Raw genomic sequence first — 24,051 nt, 5'->3', positions numbered from 1 at the left:
GCTGGGTGGCTGTTTGTAAGTTGGGCTGGCTATGTTTGTTTGGACCAGCGATAGCGGTAGGCGGTCGCGGGCGGTGGTGTCCTGTAATGGGTGGTCTGGGCTTTTGGGGGGGGCGGTGTCTCTGTGTCTCGTCGCCAGAGCAAGGTGAGTGGGTGCTTGCTCGGGATTGCAGGGTACCGTAGAACCAGGCAGAAACTTGACTTGCAAGTGCTGGATCAAACGAGAGACCGGGGTAGGGAGGCGAGAGAGAACGAAAGATGAAGTTTGCGTGATGCAGCCCGCTGCTGAACACGACCTGAGTATAAATCTGTAAGGTGGTTTTTGCTTGACTGTTCACGTCCACAGGGAACAGCAGAACAATGCGGGAGAAAGGGACGTTCGAGAAAGCGGCCTTGGGGTATTGAAGAACAACGAGCCAGATGAGGTCACGGGCGACGACTGGCTGGACCAGGGAGAGGTGATTCGTCGATACCGGGGGGAGCGAGGGCGAGGGACTAGGAGTCGACGATCAGACGCCAGGAGGGGGTCCACGGCTTGGAGTGGACGACAGGGTTTGCTGCTTGGGGGTGGTCCAGGCGGTCCACTTGGCCCTTGGGTGGTGCTCCGAGGTGTCAAGCAACTCTCAGTGGCTGCGGGTGGTCCTCAGGGTGGTCCCTGGAGGGGTGCTGCTGTGAGCGGTACTGGCTGTAACCGTAGGTACTTGGCGAGTGGTCCCTCCTCTGTTGGAGCTGGGCCTGGTCGCGACGGTGGAGTAGAGATGTCGACTCGCGGACTGGCCCTCTTGGGGGAGCAGGGAGTGAGTGAGTGGGCTGGCGGCCTCGAGACGAGTCGTCGACTGGTCCGCTATGGTCTATGGGCCTGATGGTCGGGGGCTTGATTCGCCCGACAGCAGTCTTGGCCTGTGGTTACTGAGAAGAGGGCAGCTGGAGGCTGCCGAAGACGGGGGAAAGAAACGAGCGAGTGGTTTGACTCGTGAGGGTGTGTGATGGCGCCTGAGGTGCGTGGGTGGTTGGTCTCTGGTGGTGTTGAGTCTTGTACCTGTGGTACTTTTTGCCGGCTTCAAGGATGGATGCCCCAGCTGAATGGGCAATCACAGATTCCTCCTTGGGTGATCTGTTGAAGTTGTTGCCTGAGGCGTCGACGACTTAAAGTACTCGCAGTGGAGGAGCAAAGAGAGATCCACGGGCTTCCAAACCTATCGATGCTTAGGTTCAATCGGAAAGCACGAAGCGACGGGATTGTCGGTGTTAATCAGGTACAGTGGCAAGAATCTAAAAGATGCCCCTGGACAAATAGTCAGGCGTCCGGTTTATCTCTTCTTTCACTTTTGGGGTGGCTTATTCGGATTCTTTGGGGAACACGAGTCGCCTCCGACGTCCCTTTTTGAATTGGCTTCCCGTCGGCGGTGGCGGCGACGGCGATATGTGAGCTGACTAGCAGCTTGTGGTGAACTGACGCGCCGGAGCGAGCTGCTTGGTAAGGGTCAGGATCTCAGCTCAGCAGCGAATAAGAAGACCCCGGGCCGGCGATGGAACAGAATCGAATGCCCTCAGCACTTACACACACCCAGCCCAGACGAGTTAGTGAGCCGCGAGCACCATGACTGGCGCTGAAATGGCCCCGAGGCCCGCTGATGCAGAGCTGCGCCAGCGGCCGCGAATGCCCGGGTCTCAGTGGTCAATGGTCGGCTGCCCGCTGAAACGGTTGGAATTGCAGCCCGTCCTGGTTCATTCACTGGCTCTACAGGGAGTGGGATGTGGCGTGTAATGCACAGGAGGTACGCGGTCATTACGAGGCTGCCCGCGGGGAGATACAAGGGGCCTAGTGGCGACGTATACGACCACCGATGTAGCTGGCCTGTTGAGTCAGGTACCTGGCGAGTCAAGAGCTGCTGCTCCTCGCTCTCTCTCCGAGGACTTCCATCACTGCAGAGATGTGCTGAGAAAGCAGCTTCGGAGCGCGCGCGACGATGAGCGTCCGTCCCGTCACCATGAGCCGAAGCGAATAACGAGGAGCGACGGGGAATGAGTTCAAATGATGCTTCGGGGCCGGGGCAGTGTTAAAGCCGTCCACGAAAGTCATCATGATTAATCTATCCGATAGAATGATTCATGGAAGGATTCTCGTCTCGGGGTGAAGGAATAATGCGCTTCCAGAAGGCAACTCCGTGGTGGTGTGTCTGGTACATGACATTTGCTACATCAAGCACCACCAACAGATGTACCTCTGCATCTTGGTGGCTGGTGACCAAGTGGCGAGTTCGGCTAGGTTTTGAATCGTTCGGTTCAGATTCTATCCCCAGCAATCGTCCACAGTGAACCCCATCTACCCTTCAGTTCGGGGTAATCCGTGGGCCTGCTTAGACACGGCCAGAGATGCGGTCGGTTGTGATCAGCAAACGGTGGGCTCAGGGTCCATTGTGGAGTGAAACACGGATCATCAGAAAAGTCACAGGGAGAGGAGAAGGTTCAATTGGAGATTTCCGTACGATTGCTGCACATCAGTCGACCGAGGGCCGAACAAAACTGACACTGTCTCTGGAAGAAAAAAGCAATAACCGGTTCTCTGGGCCCAATGCCTGACGTTGGATACCGGCCCGCGGGCGTCCGCGTGACATGAGGGAGCTCCAGCAAACGGGACCCCGATGAGCTTAACAGCGCTGTAAGCCCGATCGGCATTGCTTTTTGATGGTGCGCGCGGGAACGAGGAGCGGAAGCGGAAGGGAGGGAGGGAGCGGGACGAGACCCAATGGCAGAGGCGGTGTGAGGCTGACGATGACTACGCAGTAACTACCTACAGTGCTACGAGCCGACGCCTTGGGCGCGCTGTCTTTTAATAGCGGTTGTTAGTAGACAGCTGAAGGACGGAGACGGCTTCGTATCTCAGCATTTTCGGCGAGGCTGAGGCGATAGACTAGATGAACACGACGGACGGTGCTTTGAGGCCAGACAGGTTGAGTGAAGCGATGTCAGGGTTAGCTTGACTTGCAAAGTGCAAAGCTAAAGGGATGAAACTGAGGGTGTCGTCCAAAACGTGTCCAGCATAAGCACCGACACATCACATTTACAACAGACCATGGAAGTGCAAATGGGTGCTTCTTGGGTAGGTGAGGACTCGTATGATTGGACCATTGGCGCCCAGTTGGCTGACTGGCTTTGGCTCTCGTCTCAGACAGTCTGGGCTGGATTGGTCCTGATGCTGATGAGGCCATCCCAAAGTGAAGATGGACGGGATAGTAATAGCTACCCTACTACACCCATCAACCTCTCTCAATGGGATAATGTGCAGTTTGATAATGCTAAGCCCTAGCACGGATACATGGATCGTCGATCAGCAATTCAGGTCGGCTCTCGACTCTGGGATCGGCAATTCCCAAGCGTCAAAGCTCCCATGGAGCTCTCGTGGCCAAGCCAAGGCAGACCCAAGCTCGAGAGTCGGTGTCTGGTGATGTCCCATTGATGCTCGTGCCAGCAACCACCAGAACAGCCAATTGATACCACCATCGCCATGGTGACGGACATGTTAGCCTGAGAGCAATGCCACTTCCTCCAAGGCAGCTTGCTAAAGCGATGCAAGCTAGAGGATAGCTCCAGGCAAGGTACCGCAGAGAGCTCCACGGAGGAGGAAGCTATCCATGTTGGCTCGATATCGCTCTATCAACGGGACTAGCAGAGCAGCAGGCGACCAGGTGCAGCAGATAGCCCTGACAAGGCTCCCCCTCCTCGGTCCCCTTGCGAGGTAACTTGGGGAGTGAAGTGGGCGTCCCAGCGTTGCAGGCCATGGCATCTGCATCCGCATCACGAGGCATGCATCTTCTCAAGTTCCACGGCGTCTCCAAATCTTCTCTCGCTTCACCCCCTGCGGCCCGCCAGAGGTGGATACAAAGGCATCTGGTTGCCATGGCTTTCATGTACAAGCGAAGGGATTCATGACGGTAAACAGAAGATGGCTCCGTGTTGCGCCGGAAGTATAGGGAGACGAGAGGGTCAGACGGAGCCACCACCTCATGGTCCGGCAGTCAGAAACCCCCACGGTGTAGAGGGAACCATGGCGAGGTGCTCTGTGGGGTGATGGTTTTCATGAGAGAACGAGTGTCATGATGCCGATGGCACACGAAAAAGTAGACACACGACCATCCCTCAGGGAATGTGTCCCTGCTGCCGACTCCTCATCCGATGGGACATGGACCTGCAGATGTCGCCCAGACGAATTCGCTCAGGCCAGGCCAGCGAGACCCAACCCAACGCCCCAGGCCATCTGCTGGAATGGGAACAGAGCAGAAGGAGGGTGGTGAGGGGCAGCTTGGCCTCTCTGCATGACACCATCCAACTTGTCGAGTCCTAGATTTCTACCCAAAGAAAAAGACTGGCTGATGCAGTTCCAATCACATCACACCCGCTCGCACAATAAGCGCCTACACCTATTGTGACGGCGGACGGAGAAACCACGCATCCCCATCTGCCCTCAGTAGTCAGATGTCTCCCAGATCAGTTATAGGTAAGCATCGGGCTCTTGTGACAGCGGAAAGGGTGGTCATCGGTCTCATTGGCGTCATGGCTCTGGTCGAACGGCTGGCTACAGACGACGCACACCAGAGACAGTAGCAGAGACAGAGATGGTTGTTAGACGAGCAATGATTGGAGGATATCTGCTCCGCTTGCTCGGGAAGGAGCGGGGCTTCAAACGGCTTCCCATTTGACAGCAAGCTTCCCCCCAACGTCGTCCCCAGTCTTGTCCAATGAGGCCTCGCTCCCACGTCGCTGACTCTTCTTCCTCTCGCCTTGCTGAGGGCTTTTTTCAGGCAAGACGGACAGATTCGACGCCCAAGAGCCCAAAGAGTGCGCATTAGATGCGATGCGCTGTACGACAAGGCCCATGTCTGTGTATGACTGGTCCAGCTCGCAAACCCGGCAGCTAAGGGAAGATCCTGGGGAAGAGAATAAAAAAAACGGCCACCGCCAGAACGAGCGAAGCCAAAAGAAGATGGTCGACGCCCAAGCCCTCGAGTCTTAGCCAGGGGGTCTGGCTCCCAGTCAGGACAATGGCGGTGGAGCTCGACGACCGAAAGAAGGAGCTTGCCGACTGCGATAGGAATAGCAACACCGACTATCTGCGAGCAGACGAATCGCGAGCGGGAGAGATCGATAGGGATCCCTCGACGATGGCCTCTCTAACCGTCTACAGGCAAGACCGGCGCTGCTCGGCTGGGGCCTGACTTGATCTGGTGGCAGCCAGTGGCTTGAGGATCACAGGCCTGGGCTCCTAGGTTGATCCCAGCTCCCCCAGAGCCCCCGGCAGCAGCGTCTGTGTTGTTGAGAGCAGGTCTGTCTGTCTGGCCGCAGTCAGCACCACCAACACGAGCTGAAGTGACATACAGCATACAAAGCACAGCATAACGGGAGGCAAAGTTCTAGAAGGGTTCCGCCAGCAACTGCCCCGAGGTGCACGACGAAGCTGTGAGGACGACGACCAAGACTATTCCTGCAGAAGAGAGAAGTGCCATGACATCCAGGACGCACCACCATCATACGGTTGTGGACAAGCACCGAGAGGATCCAAGAGAGAGGGTGACCCGGGGGACGAACCCACTGCCTCTTGGGCCATGCCATCGTTGGAGCGGGTTTTTTCTCACTACGCTGTGGGTGCAGCTGGTGATGGAGGGCCACGCACCACGTGGGCGGTCTTTGTTAGACGCCAGACTTGGCAGAAGCTTGCTGTTGGACTCTGTTTGCGATGGGGCTTTTTTCCAAGTTATTCCTGCTTTTGTTTACTCCCATGGTGACGGCAACACTTTGTCCGTCTGTCCACCATGTCAGAGACGAGCCCAGAAACTTGGTATCAGGCCCATAACTTGCTGGAGCCCGACTACTGCATCGCTTCCACAGCACAACTTATGCACAACTAGCGATCGATACCCTAGATCATGCCGCGATTGGCGATGTCATCCATGATGCTCTCCCACGCGTTAATGACCCTCCCTCTGCCAGGGAATATCCCGCGTCGACCCGCGTATCATCCCCTGTCCAAATGCCTCACAGCTCTCCAAGTCAGCGGTCTCTTTCTCTCTACCCGGCGACCCCGTCGATCAGCCACGAGCCTTGTGCCCGTTCCTGGGAAAATCCCCGTGTGCCATCTTTTTTTCTTACTTTTTTTCGTTGCTTGCCGTGGCGGGCGCCAAACGCGGGGTGATGGCCCGGGCGTACTTGTGCATCTCGAGTCCCTCCCTCGTACAAGCAAAAAGAGAGGCTCTCGTGAACCATGGACTTTACTGGGCTGGACCATGCTTCGCCGCTCCCAAGATAGAAGACGGCGTAGGACAGGAGACTCAGCCACGCCATCATTCTGGGCAGTAGTAGCACCCACCTTCTTGTTTCTCCTCTAGGGCTGAGGGCATCACGACGGCTTCCCCTAATGAGACTCCCCCGTAGTGGCGGTGAGAGAAGATGGGCATCGCAATTGGAGCAGCTTTCCCCTGGTCCACACCAAAGCTTTGTTTGAGTCCCCGCAGATTAATTGAATCCTCGATCCATGTCCCCGATGGTTACTGTTTTGTTTGGATTCCATACTCTTGTTGGTTTTCTGTAACTGCGACGACCGGTCATGTGGAGAGAGGGGCATCTGCTCAGTGTCACCATGGTAGGGAGGGGCGCCATCATGGCTTCCCCCCTTCTGTTTCACCTCTGAGAGAGGCAATTTGCTTTGTGCTTGGCCCGGTGTATCAATGGGAGGGGGTGATGGCACGACGTCGGGATTTGGGGAAACTGTGCGTCTTTGCTTTGGAACTCGGGAGAGCGCCACGGCGTTTGTTCCTGCGGCGGGCAAAGAAAGTGGCCAATGTCGATTTGCAAGCAACGTGATGATGTTCTAGATGGCTCCCGAGGTTGCTGTTGCGTGTACTCCAGGGTAGGCTGGGATGGATACTTGGGACTACACGGGGAGACATGATGGCACAATGGTGGCTGAAGATGAAAGGTCTGGTATTGGCTTTCCCTGATTTTGGTGTTCTTGCCATCTTGATGGGTGTATTCTTTATTGGAACCACGTCGTCGTGGTCATAAATTACAGTTGATCCCGTCCGACGCTAGGTGTCGTGGTTGATGAGTGCCACGGTTCATCGACGACGTGGAACCAGATGCTTTGCTACCAGTCACTTAAAGAACACGACCCAAACGGGGATACTGCAGACTGACACGGCACGGAGCTGCACTTTAATCATTTCACACTCGGCCACTTGAAAACTTGATAAGAAGCCTTTCATGTCGGTCGTAATCTTGTCGCCGAGCTGGTTGGGCATCAACCCAGGTTGTGTCAATGCCAAGTCTAGGGTAGCTGGGAACGAATCAGGGGCTCTCGTCGTCCCAAACAGGAAGATCTAAATCAACCACGATGGGCTTGTAGAACTGCTTGCCGCCTACGTGCGGATACCGGCTCTTCATGATGGCGGCGTTCACCACACATGTCTCTCGACGACCCATCCTGCCGGTGAGGGCGGCCTGATCGCACCGCGGAGATGACGAATCGCCACCCAGTCCGAGGGTACCGTGGCCAGCTTCGACGTCTGCTCCAAAGGTATATGGAGGACTGTCCGCCGTGGTGATGGGATCTGAGGGAGTCATTGCGTCAACGTTTCCTGCAGTTGACCCAGATCGGCCTGGGTGAGATCCGTCGTTGGCGAGCGAGGGAGCTTTCTTCCCGGTGAGATCTACCAAGCTCGTCTTGTTTCCCTGGCCTGGATCCTGCCAGCGGACGACGCTCTCTTCCTGGTAGGCGACGTTTCGACAGCTCAGGTCCCACGTCACCCGCTCGGCGCCTCTTCCGCTATGGATGTGCCCGCAGACGGCAAGTTGTGGCCTCACGCGCCAGAGGGCCTGCCGCAGAGCCTCGCAGCCGGTAGCTCGACGCTCATCCGTCTCGTCGCAGTGTGTCCGCGGGGGCGTGTGCGTCACGACGATGTCCGTGTCGAGGGGGATGAGCTCCCAGAGTGATGTGAGATCGGACCAGTTACTGTGGTTCTTTGGGGCGTCATAGTAGAATGCCCACAATCCGTGACGTGGAGAGTAGGGAGACCCAAAGATCTTGAATTCAGTGTGTGGTCCAGTGGGTGATCTCAGGCGGATGGTAGCCGATTCGTGATGGAGATATGTTATCGAAGATGAGGCAAATAGCCCGAGGCACTCTTCTGACGACTGAGGGTTGTTGTTGTGAAAGTACATGCCATGTTCGGCGTAAAAGTCCGAGTCCAGCGTGATATCATGATTCCCTTTGCTTGCCGTCAGCCATCATGACCATGATTATCTGGGGTTATCATACCCGCAATGACAATCTTGGCCTCAAAGTCTGCCTTTTCCAACCAGGCTATCGTCTTGGAAAGCTAAATCTTGTGGTCAACCTCATTCTGTCGCTCCAAGTCAAACGCCTCAAGGTCCAAGGGGCGACAAACCTCGGAATAGCTTCCCTGGTTCGTCAAGTCACCCGCATGGATGAGGACATCTCCCTTGGGAAGTTTGACCGTGCAATTATGAGTGTCCGAGATGCAGACGATCCTGGTCCTCCTCCTCCTCGTAGACGATGCCATGACGTTGGTTGAGCCGTTTTATGCAACGTCGTCCCAGAAGGTTGGTTGAGTTTGTGCTAGTTGGCAAGCCAAAAGTATGATGAGCCTCAGTGAAACCAGAAATGTGATGGCGACTGTTGGCCATGCGAGCTGCGGGGTTGTCTTAGACAAGTTCTTTCAGAAAGCGGATGCGAGAGTCATATCGACTGGTTGAGTTGATTGTCATGAATGTAAGGGAGAACTCGGCGTATTTGTTGAAGGGGGTTGGCTGAGGGGTTGGTTCACGTCATTGTCGGGGAGTTGATGAAGGAACTGAGAGCTGATGAAGATGAAGTTTGTATTTTCAAAGTTATGTCGGTACAGAGTAGAGAATCGATCAGACAAGGTGAATCGAGAATGAGATTCGAGTTGAAGAATGAGTCACGTCGTAAGCTGAGCAAGTCCTAGAATGATGACGAGCAGCAATACCAGAGGTGAATCAGTTGTTGGCCAAAAGGGCCGAGGCTGAGCGACCAAGATGGCAGATCTAGATTCAGATTCAGGCATTTATTGAGACCCAAGGGAAGAGAAGGGATGGACTTTTGACGTGCTTAATGAGGAGCAAAAAGAATGCTAGTTTGATGAATGACGGAGGTTGTCACGGCCGTAACCGAGATGTTGGAGAAACAAGTGCCGTGGGATTGTGGGGCTGTTTCATGAGGACAGCACGGTGCGAGGACAGTGTGAAGCTAGCATCAGCGCTAAAACTCCAAAACCTGTGGCGGACAGGTTCTTTCTTTGTTATGGACTTGAGTTTTGGTGAAGGATGAGTCTATCCGCAACTTGATCCTTGAACCGTTGTCGATGATGAAACTGGCCACGTTGAAAGTTTCTTTTGCCTTGTCGTCCTTGTTCACTTGCACCCTGTCTGTCACGTCTGGGAAAAGAGGACTCTTTGCAGAACGATAACCAACCCCCCTGTCAGTATGGACAAGGAACACGACAGGGTCAGAAGCGGCCGGTCCATTCCCAGCGCAACGGGACGGGCTCTGGAGGGAAGCTAATCTCGGCATCGCCTTGTTCAAGTCAAGGAGACGTCGTTCCTCTGGCCATGTCGAGGACGATTGTAATAACGACGCTGGTCGACTTTATGCCACGCTGATTTGCTTCTCCGCCCAGAGGCTAGAAGGAGGAGAGATGGTAGTGTCAACAAGGATACCTTGACGGCGCCAGACACGAAAAAGCAACTAACCTCGGACCAGACGTTCTTGTCTCCCCCAACATCAACAACGTCAAATTTCCCCTCTGACCGTTCGTGTCGTCCTGCCCTTGTCTGTTGACCCTGGCACGGGTCTGTTTCCTTCAGGGGCCGGGACTCTTGTCTTCCACTCACGGCTGGTCTTTATCTGCGCGCCATTCCTCCAGTGCGTCACCAATTGAGCAATCAGAATGAAACAAACGGCGGCGGCAACTAACATGGACGGGCCTAGCGTGCAGAGGGCAGCCTCAGAGGCTGCAGAGTTGCGCCAAGTAAGATTCAGCCGTCGACAAGAGGATGTAATCATCGTACATGAACCGTGGCGTAATCATGACTCCTCATTAGGTGGCCTCCAGCGAGGGGTCGAGGAGAGAAGCTGGCCCGGAAAACCCGTCAACGAGTCCTTCTGTAGACCACATGAACACCAGAAAAGAGATCTAACCATCCTGGTACAAGATGTCTCTCCATCATACAAATTCATATCCCGTCTCAAGCCACCTCTAGGGTCCTGCTGCTCACCCCTGCAAGACTGCCCTCCACTGTATTTCCGGGAGAGCCCACTGGAGCCCGCTGAAATCCTCCTCCGTAGCAGCCCCGGCCACAGCGGATGGGGAGGGTTGCAGGGGCCTGGAGGCACCGGCTTCTAGCGCAGTTCAGGTGCCCGTCACCAGTGGACCGCTAATCCAACACAGTGCGGCTATCCCGACGCGCCCACAGCCAACCAACCCCCCTCGGACGGGACCTCCTGTCTCCCGTCCTGCAGACATCAGTCCGAAAACCCCCCATCCTCATCTCTTTGCAAAGCTCCCTCTCCGAGCCCGACGCGCCTCGATTTTCTAGAGAGCCGTGCCGTGATCTTGACTGACGGCGACATCTCCATCGTCGGCTTTCGAGGTTTACGCCTGTCGTTTGTTCCGAGAAGCGGCCTTTGTTCTTTTCTAGTCGCCTCTTTTCACGATCCCCTCCCTCCCCTTTATCGTCGGCTCCGACTTGTCGCGCACCTTTGACCCGCCACGAACCGTCTCTCTTTGTCCGACTGCGAATATTCCGTTTTACTAGTGACTAGCTTGAGTTACTACCTATATATCCCGACACCGACTTCTCGTATACGATCGCGCATTCTCTCGCCGCACTCACCTCTCGCCTCTCGCTCCCACGGCGCCGCCAGATCCTCTACTCATTCAGGGGGTTGCGGGCGCCATCGATATGGCCACAATGGCACCCGCCCCGACTTCGACCGAAAACATTACTCCGCCGCGCAGCAGTCATGGCTATACGGACTCGTGGGGATATGCTCATCCCCAGAAGGAGGTACGAAACCTTTCCGTCCTGCAGGAGGTGTCGACGTCACGGGACATCTGCATGTGGTGCAGTACTGACCGCTCGCTAGGACCTGGACGACGATATGAATGCCACCACGAACCACGACTACACGCATAAAAATCACTACTCTAATCAAAACGGCAACTCGAACGTACCATCCTACCACTCTGCCATGGACCGACCTAGTCGCAAGAGGAACTCACATGATAACCTCTCGAGCGTCAAGGTACGCAACTCGGTTGACGGGACACACTACGGTAGCGAACCCAAGACGAGCCCAACTCTAGATGACGGCTCTTGGGCAACCTACGGACCTCACTTGAATGGTGATGAGTATAGCCGAAACGCCGTGCCCTTGGAAAATGCCGTCGTCCCCGACGAAGAAGAATCCAAGTGGATTCACCGAGACAAGTTGGCAAAAATCGAGAGCGAAGAGCTTCAAGCTGCAGGCTTCTTTGTCCCCAGAACGCGCAACCATAGCAAGCAGAGACGAGATAGGAGCCGCAGTGCTATGCGCCGAGGCACCGACGCGTCCGAACAGAGCCACGCCCCCAGGTCTCGCAAGAATTCGACCGCTGTCGAATCACGAAACGCCGAGCCAGTGGTGGAGAGCTGGGATCTGCGAACTCCCGAAGAGATCCGTGAAGAGGAAGCCAATGCTTACTTCACTTCAAACAACCACAAGGGAGGCTCTCGCATTCCGGTTGCAAAGGTTAGTCCAGTGCCTATTGTTGTCGACTGTTTTGAGCGAGGATCCATTGTTTCGAGGAAGACGAGCGAGAGCCCCGATGGAGAAGAATCATCTTTAACAAATGAAAAGACTCGACCTGGAAGCGCACACATGAAAGGGCCCGACACCATGTCGCTCAACGGAAGCACCACCTTGGCTGCGCCGAAGCGCTCCGCTACCGATACGTCTCCGAAGAAGCCTGCGCCAGGCGTCCGGAAGACGTCAGGGCCGGGCAAGACGACGACCACGACGGGTAGACCAAAGACGCGCTCTGGGTCTATCGGCGGGAGCATCTCGACTCGACCCTCTACTAGATCCGGAGAATTGTCTCCAGGAAACAAGGCCCCCGAGGGCGACCCCCCATGGATGATCAACTCTTACAAGCCTGATCCTCGACTGCCTCCAGACCAGCAGCTGCTCCCGACCGTCGCAAGACGTCTACAGCAGGAGAAGTGGGAGAAGGAGGGCAAGTTTGGCGATGTCTACGATAAGGACTTCCGGCCGCTCAACGATCACGCCCTCCTGAGGCCCACAGAGCCCGCCCAGACCGAGAAAGTCGAAGAGGATAAGGACAAGGAGAAGTCGCCAACAGAAGATGAATGGCCGCTCAAGCTCGAGCCGACAAAGAGTCCGACTCAACGCCCAGGCGGATACTCTACCATGCCCAAGATCTCGGACAAGCATCACAGCCCACTGCCGAGCCCAAGGACGCCAGTCACACCACATGCACCACAAGAGGAACCGAAGCCTCAACCAGCTTCCCAAGCTCCAGCGCAACAACCACCACCACCTGCTGACGACGACAAGGGTGGCTGCGGATGCTGTGTGGTGATGTAGAGTCCCTTTAGCCGTTCCTTTCTGTCAACTGCGCGATCCAGAGAAAAAAGACCGACACCGACCCAATGTGTCCCGACGACACTTTACGACGAAACGAATTTCCTTGCCAATTACCTAGTTTTCTGCTTGCATTCAGCCCTTGTGTTAGTTTACCGTACCATACCAAGCCAGCCGCCTGCTTAGCGACGCAACTGCCATTCCCTTCCCTTTGTTATACCGTGTTAGCGATTTCTTTCATATACCTGGACGGGATGCTACCAACCACTTGTCGCCGTGATGCAACCTCATCGCGAGAAGAAGAGAAGATATAGTCACTGGCCTGACCTGGATGCTCGACGACGACGAGTGGTGTTGGTTCCCGGCCTGCAGACGGGATTCTGATTCCTGCTTTGGGCGTCCCACATTCTCATGTATTTAATTATCGGAGTTGGCGCTTCATTTTTATTTGTCCTTTTTTATACAGTTGGTTGCGGTTTTTGCTTTATACTTTTTTGAGGTGTCTCTCTTCCCGTTGCACTTTGTGAAGGGAGGAGAAAAAGACAGGAGAAGGGGAATGATAAAATGGGGATGGATATTAGGTGTAGTTGGTTGAACTGGAGTGAAAGTCGCAGCGATTCTAGGTTGGATGACCTTGAGTCGAGGCCAGCGGTGACAGCTCTCTTGAAGGGAGAGGAGAGGTGGAGGGGCTTTCTATCAGCACTCTTGGAGATTGGAGATGATGGGTGTGGGATGAATAACAAGACTTTAAGATGTTTGCTGCCGTGTCGAGCTGTGAATCTGCTGATGTGACATGCTTTCAATGTGTCCAAATGCGGCTGTGATATAAACGATGGGGACCTCAGCTTCGAACTCAAACGTATTTATCAGGCCATCTACGTGAACGACATTTCAAGTTGTTCGGCTGCGTCTGTGCAAATGATCATGAAGTTTACACGAAATCCAACAGCCACACATCAAAATCCGGCACCGCAATCTTGGAGTTTCGGGTCTTTCTGCACGAACTCTCTCCACAACGTCATCATTACACACTAAAAAACCCGCCGAATCGCGATCCAAGTTTCGGCAGATCGGCACACAATGTGGTTGCGCGTATTCTTTTCAAAAAGTTTACGACCAAGGCGGCAGAGCTTTTTATGCAACGGATAGAACGGAATGAGAATGTGCTGCGAAAGTAATCAGCTGGTGTTTTTTGAGGTGGAGTTGGCGGTGCGTTTGCATCATCGATTGGGATGTGACGTGGAGGACATGTGAAGATGGGCATTTATATAGAGGTCTGATCTCGGCGTGAGTGAAGGGCATTGAGTAGTTATCGTATCTATTCAAGATAATACACAATGGTTGTTCAACACGGAGACGCCCACAATATCCCCAAGGAGCACCGGGTTCACAAGTAAGTCTCCCATGAGTCTCCAACATAATCATCACCACTGACACCCTCAGACCCGGTGCCTGGCTTCCAGCCGACCACCGCGTGCATCGCGAATACGTCCGTCGCGTAAGCAAACACGCCGACGAGAACCCCAAAGACCTGGTCCCAGTCCTCCAAGAATTCAAGGACTTTATCGAAAAGACGCCCCGCGTGTACATGTACTTTGTACAAATGTTTGAAGAGATTCCTCAGAAGCACCCTTACTGCAATGATCCGACGGGCACCCCGCAGATTAGGGATTATGAGCACATGTTGCAGGTGTTGAATCATATTCTTACGAGGGCGCCTGAGTGGACGGATGCTGCGGAGAGTGTGGGCATGGTGGGTGTTCCGATGAATGCTATTTTTGACTATCCCATGGGAACGCCGAGGTGAGTTGACGTGAACTTGAAGATGGGTTTGACTGATGAAGTTAGTGGGTATGCTGCTTTCTTGGATCCTGATGTGAATCGGATGATCAAGAAGGTTCTCAACGAATGGGGCAAGTTCCTCCAGGTAAGGTTAACCACCTTGTTCTTGAGTAGAGTTGAGCTGACATTTCAAGACTCCTGAATCGGCTGAAGTCCTGGGAAACCACAAGCTGGGCTGGTTCGGCGAGACTGGTCTAGGCGATCTCGTCGAGGTCGCCAACGCACCCAAAAAGTCCAACCTCAAGTTTGAAGAAATGTTTGAGTGTGATCCCTCTGCTACACACTATGGCTTCAAATCCTGGGACGGTAAGTGGACAAACTCACTTTAACGATGTTTTACTCACAAGATGTTAGACTTCTTTACTCGCAAGGTTCGTGATTCGGCTCGTCCGGTCGCGTCTCCCGAGAATGACCTCGTCGTTGCGAATTGCTGCGAGTCTCGCGTGTACAACATTGAGCGAGATGTCAAGCTTCGTGATCGCTTCTTTGCCAAGGGTCAACCTTATTCAATCCTCGACATGCTCGCCCATGATCCCTTGGCCGAGAAGTTTGCAGGAGGCACTATTTACCAGGCGTTTCTCTCAGCGCTGTCCTATCATCGCTGGCACTCGCCGGTGTCGGGAACGGTACGTCGAGCCTTTGTTCAAGAGGGTACGTACTTTAGCGAGCCACTGTTCGAAGGCGTCGGCGAGCCCGGCCAAACCGAGATTTCGTTGGCGGGATTGTCGCAATCGCAAGGATACCTGAGTGCCCTGGCTACGAGGGCAATTATCCTGATCGAGGCGGATGAGCCGGCGATTGGGCTGCTTGCATTCATCGGTATCGGCATGGATGAGGTGAGCACGTGTGAGATCACGGTCAAGGAGGGACAAAAGATCAAGAAGGGTCAAGAGACGGGCATGTTTCATTTCGGCGGGTCTACGCATTGTGTGATCTTCAGAAAGGGCGTCAAGCTTGAAGGATTCCCCGAGGTTGGGAAGAAGGAGAATGTGCCTGTCCGTAGCCAGTTGGCGGTTGTCAAGAAGTGAGCTTATCGCTGAATGGACGGGGCAACTATGTTGGGTAGTATTATGCCACAGCTACATGGAACAAATCGAGAGATCGTACAAGTCATTCAATTAATCGTCGTTTCACTTATTTCTTCGCATCGTCCTTCATGCCAGCCTGGATCCAAGCTTTCGAAGCAGCAGCCTTGGCCTCAATCTCCTCCTCGGTCAACTTGTTGGTCTCAAACGCAGTGTGAGGCGTAGGCACATGGCGACCAGCTTCAAATCCAGGACGCTCTAGGAGCTTGTAAAGCCACTTCTCAAGGTGAGGGAACTCGGAGAGGTCTACACCAGCCCATTCTGTGAGTTGCGTTAGTGACTGTTCAATATGCGAGAGTTGAGAGGGTGACTTACTGGCACTTGAGACCCAGCCCCAGCAGGAAATGTCGGCGATAGTTACCTTGTCGCCGACAATATAGCCTGACGACGACTTTTCAAGGTGCGTGTCAAGGGTGCGGTACAGGCGGCGTGTCTCGTTGACGTAGCGGTTGATGCCGTACTCAATCTTTTCCGGAGCGTATCCTAGGGAGGGTTAGAAGAGGTGATTAATGGAGATTAAATGCACGCACGCTTGAAGTGGTTTGCCTGTCCTTGCATGGGACCCAGACCACCCATCTGCCACATGAGCTGCGATTTGTTAGTATCAGATCGTTGATGGACTGATTGGTAATGTGAGAACTCACCCAGCTTGTGGTCTCCCAGTGCTCACGAGATCCATAAGGATAAGAAACCTTGTGATCCTTATCATAGCGATCAACAAGATACTGCAGAATGGCGCCCGACTCAAAAACGCGAATCTTTTCACCGTTGAGGGTATCGGTCATGGCGGGGATGCGACCATTGGGGTTAATCTCGAGAAACCAAGGTTCCTTCTGCTCGTTCTCGCTCATCTTGATGGGGTACACCTTATAATCAAGGCCAAGCTCCTCAAGCAGGATGGAAGCCTTGATGCCATTGGGTGTACCAACGGTGTAGAGGGTGATGTCTGTCTTTGTCTTGGAAGCCATGTTGAAGAGTTGTTTACCGAGCAGAGCGATGCGTGAGGTCATTGAGTTGTGAACGGCAGTGAATGGGTGTGTACGGGCTGCTTTATATGTAGACCACACACCCATTGTGAGTGAGGGGTTGCTCCCCTTCCCGAGATACGATTATTCATTCATTTTTGGATCCGGCTTAGAAATCCGATAGGAGCCCACATTCTGCTCTTTCCAGGTTCGGATTCGGAGGAATACCTGTGTACAGGCTCGTTTGCTGCCGATGGCGCCATCTTAGTAATGACGTTCCGAAATCTCCTTGTGGACCGGAGGATTTGGGGCCGAGGATCCGTGGGATATCCGACTACCTCCGGGATGTCGATTATTCCTTTTACAACGTCTATTGTTGTTCATCTGGGCATTTCTGAATTACTCAGCTTCTTTTCTTTATCTTTGGCGCATGCCTTTGTTTCGGCGTTAATGAGATTCTTTGCTTGGATGGCCATGGTTGGACAGGCTTGGCTGCTCCGTGGGTAGATGACGGAATGTCGGGACGGAATGTCGGAGCACAGTAACTTCGATCTTTAAGCCGTAGAGAAGGCTCGATCTTTGGGCATTGATGCTCCGTAGTTGTATGAAGCTCGGGGATTGAACTTTGATCGATGTTGAACGAGGGAAAGCTGATCAAAGCGGGCCTGGTCTGAATGAGGTGATCCTCTGCATGAACGGTCTTGTCAATGGTTGTGGGATCGGAGAGTCCCTTTTAACTGACAATGTGTGTTCTATCTAGTAAAATTAGGACGCCGCAGATGCGTGTCTTCCTGCATAGTCCAATGCTCTTCTACAAAGGTCTAATGAAGCTGTCAGCACCTTGATTCGACCTGCCAGCACTTAGGGGGACGCAGCAGGGAACAACCTGCCTGTGATTGCAACACGGCGAAATTTGGTATCTATTCAAATTAAATAAATGGTAGTCACATGCCTTGTACAAGACTGTAGAACGTGAACTGTTGCGCCCCTGTTGGCTCGCTGGAAGATGTCGGCCATCTATTGCCGACCTCCGGAGACCAACGACACTGCTTGGATTTGGGTTGGAAATGACCATATGCCAAAAAAGTTTCGCGCCGATTCGCTTTTGATATTTTCTAGTACCCAAAAATAAGGTTGGTGAAATGCCAGCTCTTGCATACGTTCACGATGTGCCCTCGTAAACAAGGGCGTCATGTGTTGCGTTCACATTGAGGCGTGCACCTGCCATCACGCTGTGTTTCCTGGGGAATATTGCAGGCCAAAAGTCAGTAAACCCAAACTATAGGAGGCTGGTTATCAGGTCTTCTTGCTGTCTGAAGGATCCTGAGCGTATTTGGCCGTTGAGTTTCTTTGGAGACGTTTGTGACCTCAGGGTAAAGTTGCATCTGGCCGATTTCCAAAAAACTAAAACAACCTGTTTGGCCTGATCAGGCGATAATAGATGAGAAACTGTGATTCAATGTCGGGCCGTGAAAAATGTTTATTAAGGAGTAATACATCTCGTCCAGATTCTTTTTCTTCCTTCCACTTACCACTTCCATCGAGGAACCACACTCATTACTGATCCCCTAATAACAACTGGGTTTCGATTAGGCTGCCTACTTCTACACATATGATCCTTTTTGTATCAGTTTTATACTGCCACTTAACTGTCATTATATACAGTACCCGAAATGACCCGTATGGGACTGGATGAATTAGCCCCAGAGCTGATCGAGCTCATCGTGGAAAACGCCTTCGAAGTTAACAAAAAGAATGTGGAAAGGGGCTACGACTTCCCCGCGATCATCGAGTTTCATTTTTTATCCAACAGAAACGACCTACTCGAACGCTTTCAGGTCTGGCGGGACCTTCTCAGCCTGGCCGCCACCTGCAAATACCTGCGTCGCGTCGTCACCCCCCTGGTTTACTACCGCGACATTCAAGACAACTACACCTCTTCATTGCTCATCTCAGCTAAGAGGAACAATATCGCTGGTATTTCCATGGCTTTAAGCCATGGTGCGGACCCTCATATCGGAGATCGAACAACCGCCGTCTCGTGGACTTTTAAACATCTCGGCTGGAAGCACTGGTACGTCCTCAATCTCGAGGAACAAGCCACACCCCTTCACTGGGCAGCTCTAAACGGCCATATTGAGGCGATGAAGTTGCTTCTTGAGCATAAAGACGCCGATATCAATCACCGCGTGAGAATTGACACAAGCGTTGCGAGATATAGGAGCATTGGTTGCAGAGGACGCGCAGACAAGTTTTTGGAGGTTTTCCCCTTCCCAGACAAGCCTGTCCAAGAGGTCACGGCTTACATACGCCATGGCCTATGGGGAGTGGATGACTCCATCTGTTACGATACGATTGAAAAGGGGGCAAATCCTCTTTACTTCGCTCTCCTGGCCGGGAACGTCGAAATGTCGGCGTTCCTTATCAAAGCAGGTTCTTCCTTGCAGACCCATCTGGGCACAGGCACCACTGCCTTGCACCAAGCTTGTCAGAGGGGAAGCATCGAACTGGTGCGGCTTGTTCTTGACCACGTTAGCCCCAGCATCGAGGACGCCATGGGGAACACACCCGTTCACTACCTACCCGATGATGCGCCCGACAGAGACATCATCATCGACTTTCTCTTGGCGAAAGGCGGAGATGCATTCGCAATCGGGCTGAAACACAAGAAAGTGGAGCGTGTCCAATTGCGTCACTTCTTTCAACGGAACCTACGTGTGAACACTTGGTTTCACACTAGATTCTACGGAGAGGAGCCTCGTGATGACCTGCTTGTCCTGAATGATTGGCAGTGGGAGACGGTCTGGAGGCTGGAAAATGGGAATATGACTGTGAAACCGCTAATTCTATGTGGTGGTCTCGTCCAAGAAGGACAGGATGAGGAGTTTGTTGAAGAAGAAGAAGGTGATGCGCGAGTGGGACGAAGAATCCAATTGATCATCACGACATAGACGCTCGAGTTCAATCTAGACGCCGGAGGACGGCCTTGGGACGATGATGCTATGAACGGCTTGCGGTATCTTGTTTGTTGGACTTTGTACTTCTAGCACTTTGACTTTGTATGATACCCCATCGCTCCGGATATTTGCAATCGACGTTGTCTCAATCGAGCCTCCTGGTTGAGATGCTTGGTGCACATCCCTTTGGAGCCTTTTGCTTCCGAGTTTTACACCCTCGACTTCTCCTACGCCTTGCCACTGCTGCCACAAATATCCATCCACCTCTCGACTTCCTCCTGCAAAATCGTAATCCCCTCGTCCGTCCGCTGCATAAAAGACTTATCAGCATTCTCCCTCAGATGCACATGCCACACCTCCAACAGCAACTTGTTGACGTTGAGCTTGACGGCACCGGCGTCGATACACTGCTTCATGATGTCGGCGCTAAAGTCGTTTGTCCCGTGGAGGGCCATCAAGGCGCGGCTGCGGATTTGCTTGTCGATTGAGGAGAGGCGGGTGAGGTCTAACTTGGGTCCTTCGGGAGGGTAGTCACCGTGGATGTTTCCGACGCTTGGGGCGAGGATGTCGATGCCTGCTTTTAGGAAGTCTTCTACTTCTTCGGGGGTTGTGAAGAGGGCTGTTGTTCATGGTTAATATGGGATTTTAATTGAGGGGATTAAGCTTGCCTTCGAGGTCACCGGTGCCAGCGATGCCATCTTCGCCGCCGTTAATACGACCGCTCTCTGCTTCAACTGCTATACCGTGCTCGTGGCACAGCTTTGTGAGAGTAGCGGTTTTGGCAAGGTTCTCTTCGTGGTCGTAATGGCTCATATCAACCATGATAGAGTCAAATGGAAGACTAGACACGGCTTTCTCAATCTGCGACACGTCTTGCGCATGATCTAGATGAAGCGAAAGAGGCACAGTGGCAGATTTGATGGCAGCAGATGCGGCCCAAGCCATAGTTGGAAGTTGCTCCAATGTTGACGGGAATAAGAGCAGAATTAATGGAGAGCGCTTGGCCTCGGCAGCTCTGACCAGAGCTGTGAGATGTTCGACGTTGTAGCTGTCATCCGATGAGCATGGGTTTGATGAAGAGGAGCGGGACGACTCACCAGATGGCTGCCAAGACTCCATACTTGCCTTTGACGGCATTCTCCAAGATCTGGAGCGTGCGATTCGACTCTTTTAGGGTTGCAGTTGACGCCATGTTTGAAGCGATGTCAGGCTAGATTCTGGGATGTTGGATTTAAGCTGTGACTTGTGAGGGACATCGCATCGTGGGGTGATGCTGTCGAGATCTCAAGCGGGGCTCTCCGCTAAGCTCAAGATTGGCTATCGTGATGGTCAACCTGATGACCAACCAATAAGTCATGGTTCAAGCTTGACTTGGGACCAAATCTCCACCAAACTCTTTATCAATGGGGGCAACTCTGAGATGCCTCAAGAACGAAGTTGGAAAGCTTCTCAGTCCTTCGCCTGGGCTCTGTAAATGACATGGAGATGAGAATGAGCAAAGACCACAGACATCGTGGGCCTGCAGTAGTTTGAGTCTATATACGTTCAGCATTTACTTTCTTTTTTGGTCCTTCATTCTTGCGCGCTCGCTCTGGCTCTTTCGATGCAGCACCTGCCTCAACAGGAGTAGTTGATTGAGCTTTCATGGGCACGCTTGAGGCGTCAGGCTGCTCATCGTCAAGGTTCGGTGCAGGATCACCCTCCGCGTCGTCGGTCAATTCCCCTCCGTAGACATCTGGGTACTTTTTGAAGCACTCTTGCATTACTCTGGCGCCGCATCAGTCGCTGAAACGTACACGTGCATGTTTTGGGGGTCGATGTACTTGAAGTGTTCGATACAGTTCATTCCTTTGGGCTCATCGGTGGAGAGCATGAAACAGCTGAATGAGCTCTTGAACTCTTCTCCGCATGGACCGTGGGCCATTCCACCAAGGCAAGAGCAGTCCCAATTGAACTCCCCCGTCTCCGGGTTGAAGGCACCCTGCTGACTTTTATCCTCTGGGTTGGCAGCGTCATTGGTAGCTATGCCACTCTGGGCGCCCGATTGGGGCTCGGGGTTCTTGGCCGATTCGGGGTCATTCTCATGTGTTGTCTCAGTATTGGCATTTATCTGTCTTTGCTTCTCGGCAATGAGGTCTTTGGAAGGGTTGTCGTCGGAGCGGGTAGGAGTCGGTATCGTTTGTGCTATCCAAAAGTCAACGATGGCTCCATCAGCCTACACCACCTGCCAGCACATACCGGTAGCCTCTGCAAATACAGGGCTGGTATTGAAGTAGTAGAATGCGCCAACAGCAAGACTAAGCTGCACTGCTGAGCTCTTCCATGATCGGGTGGGCCTCCGCCGAGCTGCTGTCGATGTGAATCGTTGAAGGGCGATGGAGCGTAAGTTCGTAACTGCAGGGCGCGAAGCCGAACGCAAGGTCTTTAGATACATTTTGGGATGAGATGGATTGAAACTGTACCGAACAAGGTCATGGGCAGCCAGCGAGGCAAAATACGATTGCCAGGTTGGTGAAATAGCTGCCCTCGGACTAGGACGGGGTGATCGGAACTGCCGGCCCCGATATTTCGGACCAAAAGGAAGATGCAGCCGCTAGATTCGGCCGAAGAGCTCCGTAAAGGGTCACCCTGGACATGACCCTGCTCCCTGAGACGCCCCGACTCATGTCTCCGAGGGAGCATGGATTTGTTTTGGGGACCAATCGGCGAACTTGGAAGAGGAAAAGCCTCCTCTTGCAACATGGTGTTCCCAAGGAGGCGGTTTATGATTGCCCATATTCCGGACTAGTAAAAGAAGCAATACTGGGATATAACATTTTTCGTATTCTACCATGATGCAGTGCATCTGACGCTAACCATGCTTAATTCAGACTCTTATACACACACCTCGCTGCTTTGAGAACCCACCAGCCTGTAGATTTCAACATGTAACAAAGGACCCTGTATGCCATCAAGATCACCTTGTTCAGAAGGTACACACCACCAATAACACCCACAGTGCCCAGAACAAACCAAAGCAACGGCTTGTTCGCGAGCCACTTTAGTACACGGGCATCTGTTCTGTACCAAGTGGCTGTTTGGAGGTCTGTGATGTAGGGTTTGAGATTGGTCGAGCTGATGATCTGCACTGTGGGTGATGGGAGTGATGGTTCTCCGTATAGATAGGCCGCTGTAGCGAGAGAGATGAAGAGCGGTCCTGTTGAGAACATGATTGCAGCGTAAGGTAGAAGCCATGCCCAGAATCGCGTTATGCGGTGATGGAACGGCAGTCGAGTAATAGCTGATGCAAAGGCAGGGTGCCTTGCGGATGAAATCATTATATCGTTGGTGATACCGGTAGGCAAAGTGGCCTGGAAGAGGGAATTATGCTTCAGCTCGGTTTCGATTTGGTCGAGCGGGAAGGGCTGGTGGCAGACAGTGTCCATGTCAAGGTAAATGCCGCCATAGTGATGGAGAACAAAGTAGCGTATGGCATCGGCACGTTGAATAGGAAAAGGGTAGGTGTCCCAGGTTTCCACAAACCAAGGGTATTCGGACGACAGAAACTCGCGAGCTAGCTCGTCGGTCCAACGCTGGAATTCAAGTTAGAAGCTGGTCTATTTTCACAGGGGGTGTTGTCAAACGTACCTTGTACTCAAAGTCTGAGTACGCTTTGAGACAACTCTGTTGCGACTTGGCCCACATCTCTGGGATCGTCTCGTTCTTGCATGTCTGGTGCAGAATTCGTGGGATCTGCCTTGACGAATGACCGTGCTTTGGTTGATCCTGGAGAGTCACATTGACGTGGGCACTAAACATCTCTTTGTTGTGACGTAGCAGGGAGAAGAGATCTCGTAGGGCGTAGAGCAAGAGACCAAAGAGTGCCAAGTCCACTAGAATGAGGCATATCGTGGTTGGTCCCGGTTTTGTAAATCTTGGACGCTTGGCTGGCCACTGTCCAAGACATCCACGTTCTGGTTCTTGGAGTTGGCTTTCTTGGTCTTCTAGTTTTTGATAGCCGGCAAGGCGGCGGAAGCAAGATAGCATTGTGGCTTGTCGATCACGATGAAGAAGTATGGTGGTTTAAGTGCCCGTGGTGCAACAAAGTGTGCAAGCTAAAGGTTATATACAATTACTTATCATGAAGCTTTAGTCCGACGGACAACCACGAAATTACTCTGCCCCTGATCCCTAATGATTTTCGTATCCCTCCTTCGTCCAAAAGTTCCTAGGGATTCTGCAGGCTAGAAGGACCGCAGAGAGGCTCGACAGTGGCTAGTGTCTGGCCGTGATGGAGGCATTTCCGCCCATCTGGTACACGAGACGCGTCAACTGAGGCGGTGATGGACTCAAACTTAAGCGATGGAGAGTTAATACGAATATGGTTGGTCATTCAGCGAAAAAGGGTGTCTGTGCCTCTCGCAATGCATGCCGAAACCCGCGGCCCCATGGATAGATTTGGCATTTCCTCTCCCAAAAGACGGTTGGGGACCGCTTGATTTAATGCTTCTGCCTAGAAAGAGTACGCACGCGTCTATGCTCCTG

At 53.1% G+C, this 24,051-nt stretch overlaps 9 protein-coding genes across 9 annotated transcripts; 4 read left to right on the top strand and 5 right to left on the bottom strand.

Annotated features, from left to right (window-relative positions):
* Nucleotides 1-271: 271 nt before the first annotated feature.
* Nucleotides 272-862, top strand: NECHADRAFT_85938 (uncharacterized protein; the record flags this gene model as incomplete). Its single annotated transcript, XM_003047737.1, has 2 exons — nucleotides 272-309; nucleotides 346-862. 2 exons carry the CDS (start codon nucleotides 272-274, stop codon nucleotides 860-862), a joined length of 555 nt encoding a protein of 184 aa, XP_003047783.1.
* A 6,478-nt stretch (nucleotides 863-7,340) lies between these two features.
* NECHADRAFT_85937 (uncharacterized protein) lies at nucleotides 7,341-8,575 on the bottom strand (the record flags this gene model as incomplete). The annotated part of the gene is made up of 3 exons (XM_003047562.1): nucleotides 7,341-8,260; nucleotides 8,311-8,371; nucleotides 8,441-8,575. 3 exons carry the CDS (start codon nucleotides 8,573-8,575, stop codon nucleotides 7,341-7,343), a joined length of 1,116 nt encoding a protein of 371 aa, XP_003047608.1.
* Nucleotides 8,576-11,006: 2,431 nt separating this feature from the next.
* NECHADRAFT_50573 (uncharacterized protein) lies at nucleotides 11,007-12,681 on the top strand (the record flags this gene model as incomplete). Its single annotated transcript, XM_003047736.1, has 2 exons — nucleotides 11,007-11,102; nucleotides 11,182-12,681. 2 exons carry the CDS (start codon nucleotides 11,007-11,009, stop codon nucleotides 12,679-12,681), a joined length of 1,596 nt encoding a protein of 531 aa, XP_003047782.1.
* A 1,302-nt stretch (nucleotides 12,682-13,983) lies between these two features.
* NECHADRAFT_64209 (uncharacterized protein) lies at nucleotides 13,984-15,657 on the top strand. Its single transcript, XM_003047735.1, has 5 exons — nucleotides 13,984-14,071; nucleotides 14,122-14,481; nucleotides 14,527-14,605; nucleotides 14,655-14,826; nucleotides 14,875-15,657. The coding sequence occupies exons 1-5, from the start codon at nucleotides 14,016-14,018 to the stop codon at nucleotides 15,546-15,548; spliced, it is 1,341 nt and encodes a 446-aa protein (XP_003047781.1). The 5' UTR covers nucleotides 13,984-14,015; the 3' UTR covers nucleotides 15,549-15,657.
* Nucleotides 15,655-16,573, bottom strand: NECHADRAFT_50902 (uncharacterized protein; the record flags this gene model as incomplete). The annotated part of the gene is made up of 4 exons (XM_003047561.1): nucleotides 15,655-15,866; nucleotides 15,921-16,088; nucleotides 16,136-16,193; nucleotides 16,250-16,573. The coding sequence occupies 4 exons, from the start codon at nucleotides 16,571-16,573 to the stop codon at nucleotides 15,655-15,657; spliced, it is 762 nt and encodes a 253-aa protein (XP_003047607.1).
* A 1,670-nt stretch (nucleotides 16,574-18,243) lies between these two features.
* On the top strand, nucleotides 18,244-19,451 carry NECHADRAFT_85933 (uncharacterized protein; the record flags this gene model as incomplete). Its single annotated transcript, XM_003047734.1, has 2 exons — nucleotides 18,244-19,285; nucleotides 19,363-19,451. The coding sequence occupies 2 exons, from the start codon at nucleotides 18,244-18,246 to the stop codon at nucleotides 19,449-19,451; spliced, it is 1,131 nt and encodes a 376-aa protein (XP_003047780.1).
* Nucleotides 19,452-19,754: 303 nt separating this feature from the next.
* NECHADRAFT_50779 (uncharacterized protein) lies at nucleotides 19,755-20,719 on the bottom strand (the record flags this gene model as incomplete). Its single annotated transcript, XM_003047560.1, has 3 exons — nucleotides 19,755-20,146; nucleotides 20,208-20,575; nucleotides 20,625-20,719. 3 exons carry the CDS (start codon nucleotides 20,717-20,719, stop codon nucleotides 19,755-19,757), a joined length of 855 nt encoding a protein of 284 aa, XP_003047606.1.
* Nucleotides 20,720-21,062: 343 nt separating this feature from the next.
* Nucleotides 21,063-21,961, bottom strand: NECHADRAFT_50847 (uncharacterized protein; the record flags this gene model as incomplete). The annotated part of the gene is made up of 3 exons (XM_003047559.1): nucleotides 21,063-21,294; nucleotides 21,351-21,711; nucleotides 21,766-21,961. The coding sequence occupies 3 exons, from the start codon at nucleotides 21,959-21,961 to the stop codon at nucleotides 21,063-21,065; spliced, it is 789 nt and encodes a 262-aa protein (XP_003047605.1).
* Nucleotides 21,962-22,478: 517 nt separating this feature from the next.
* On the bottom strand, nucleotides 22,479-23,421 carry NECHADRAFT_26612 (uncharacterized protein; the record flags this gene model as incomplete). The annotated part of the gene is made up of 2 exons (XM_003047558.1): nucleotides 22,479-23,099; nucleotides 23,155-23,421. Coding segments are annotated over 2 exons (888 nt in total), but the record flags the coding sequence as incomplete, so codon positions are not given.
* Between the last annotated feature and the right edge of the window lie 630 nt (nucleotides 23,422-24,051).

This window comes from Fusarium vanettenii (genome assembly GCF_000151355.1).
Source record: "Fusarium vanettenii 77-13-4 chromosome 10 genomic scaffold NECHAsca_14_chr10_3_0, whole genome shotgun sequence".
NCBI classification, from domain to species: Eukaryota; Fungi; Ascomycota; class Sordariomycetes; order Hypocreales; family Nectriaceae; genus Fusarium; species Fusarium vanettenii.
The sequence above is the reverse complement of the archived record's forward strand: the minus strand, read 5'-3'. Positions and strand labels throughout refer to the sequence as shown.

Coding starts and splice junctions, on each gene's coding strand:
- NECHADRAFT_64209 (XM_003047735.1), top strand. CDS start 14,016: ATGGTTGTTCAACACGGAGACGCCCACAATATCCCCAAGGAGCACCGG. Junction 14,482..14,526: donor TATCCCATGGGAACGCCGAG/GTGAGTTGACGT, acceptor TGATGAAGTTAG/TGGGTATGCTGCTTTCTTGG. Junction 14,606..14,654: donor AATGGGGCAAGTTCCTCCAG/GTAAGGTTAACC, acceptor TGACATTTCAAG/ACTCCTGAATCGGCTGAAGT.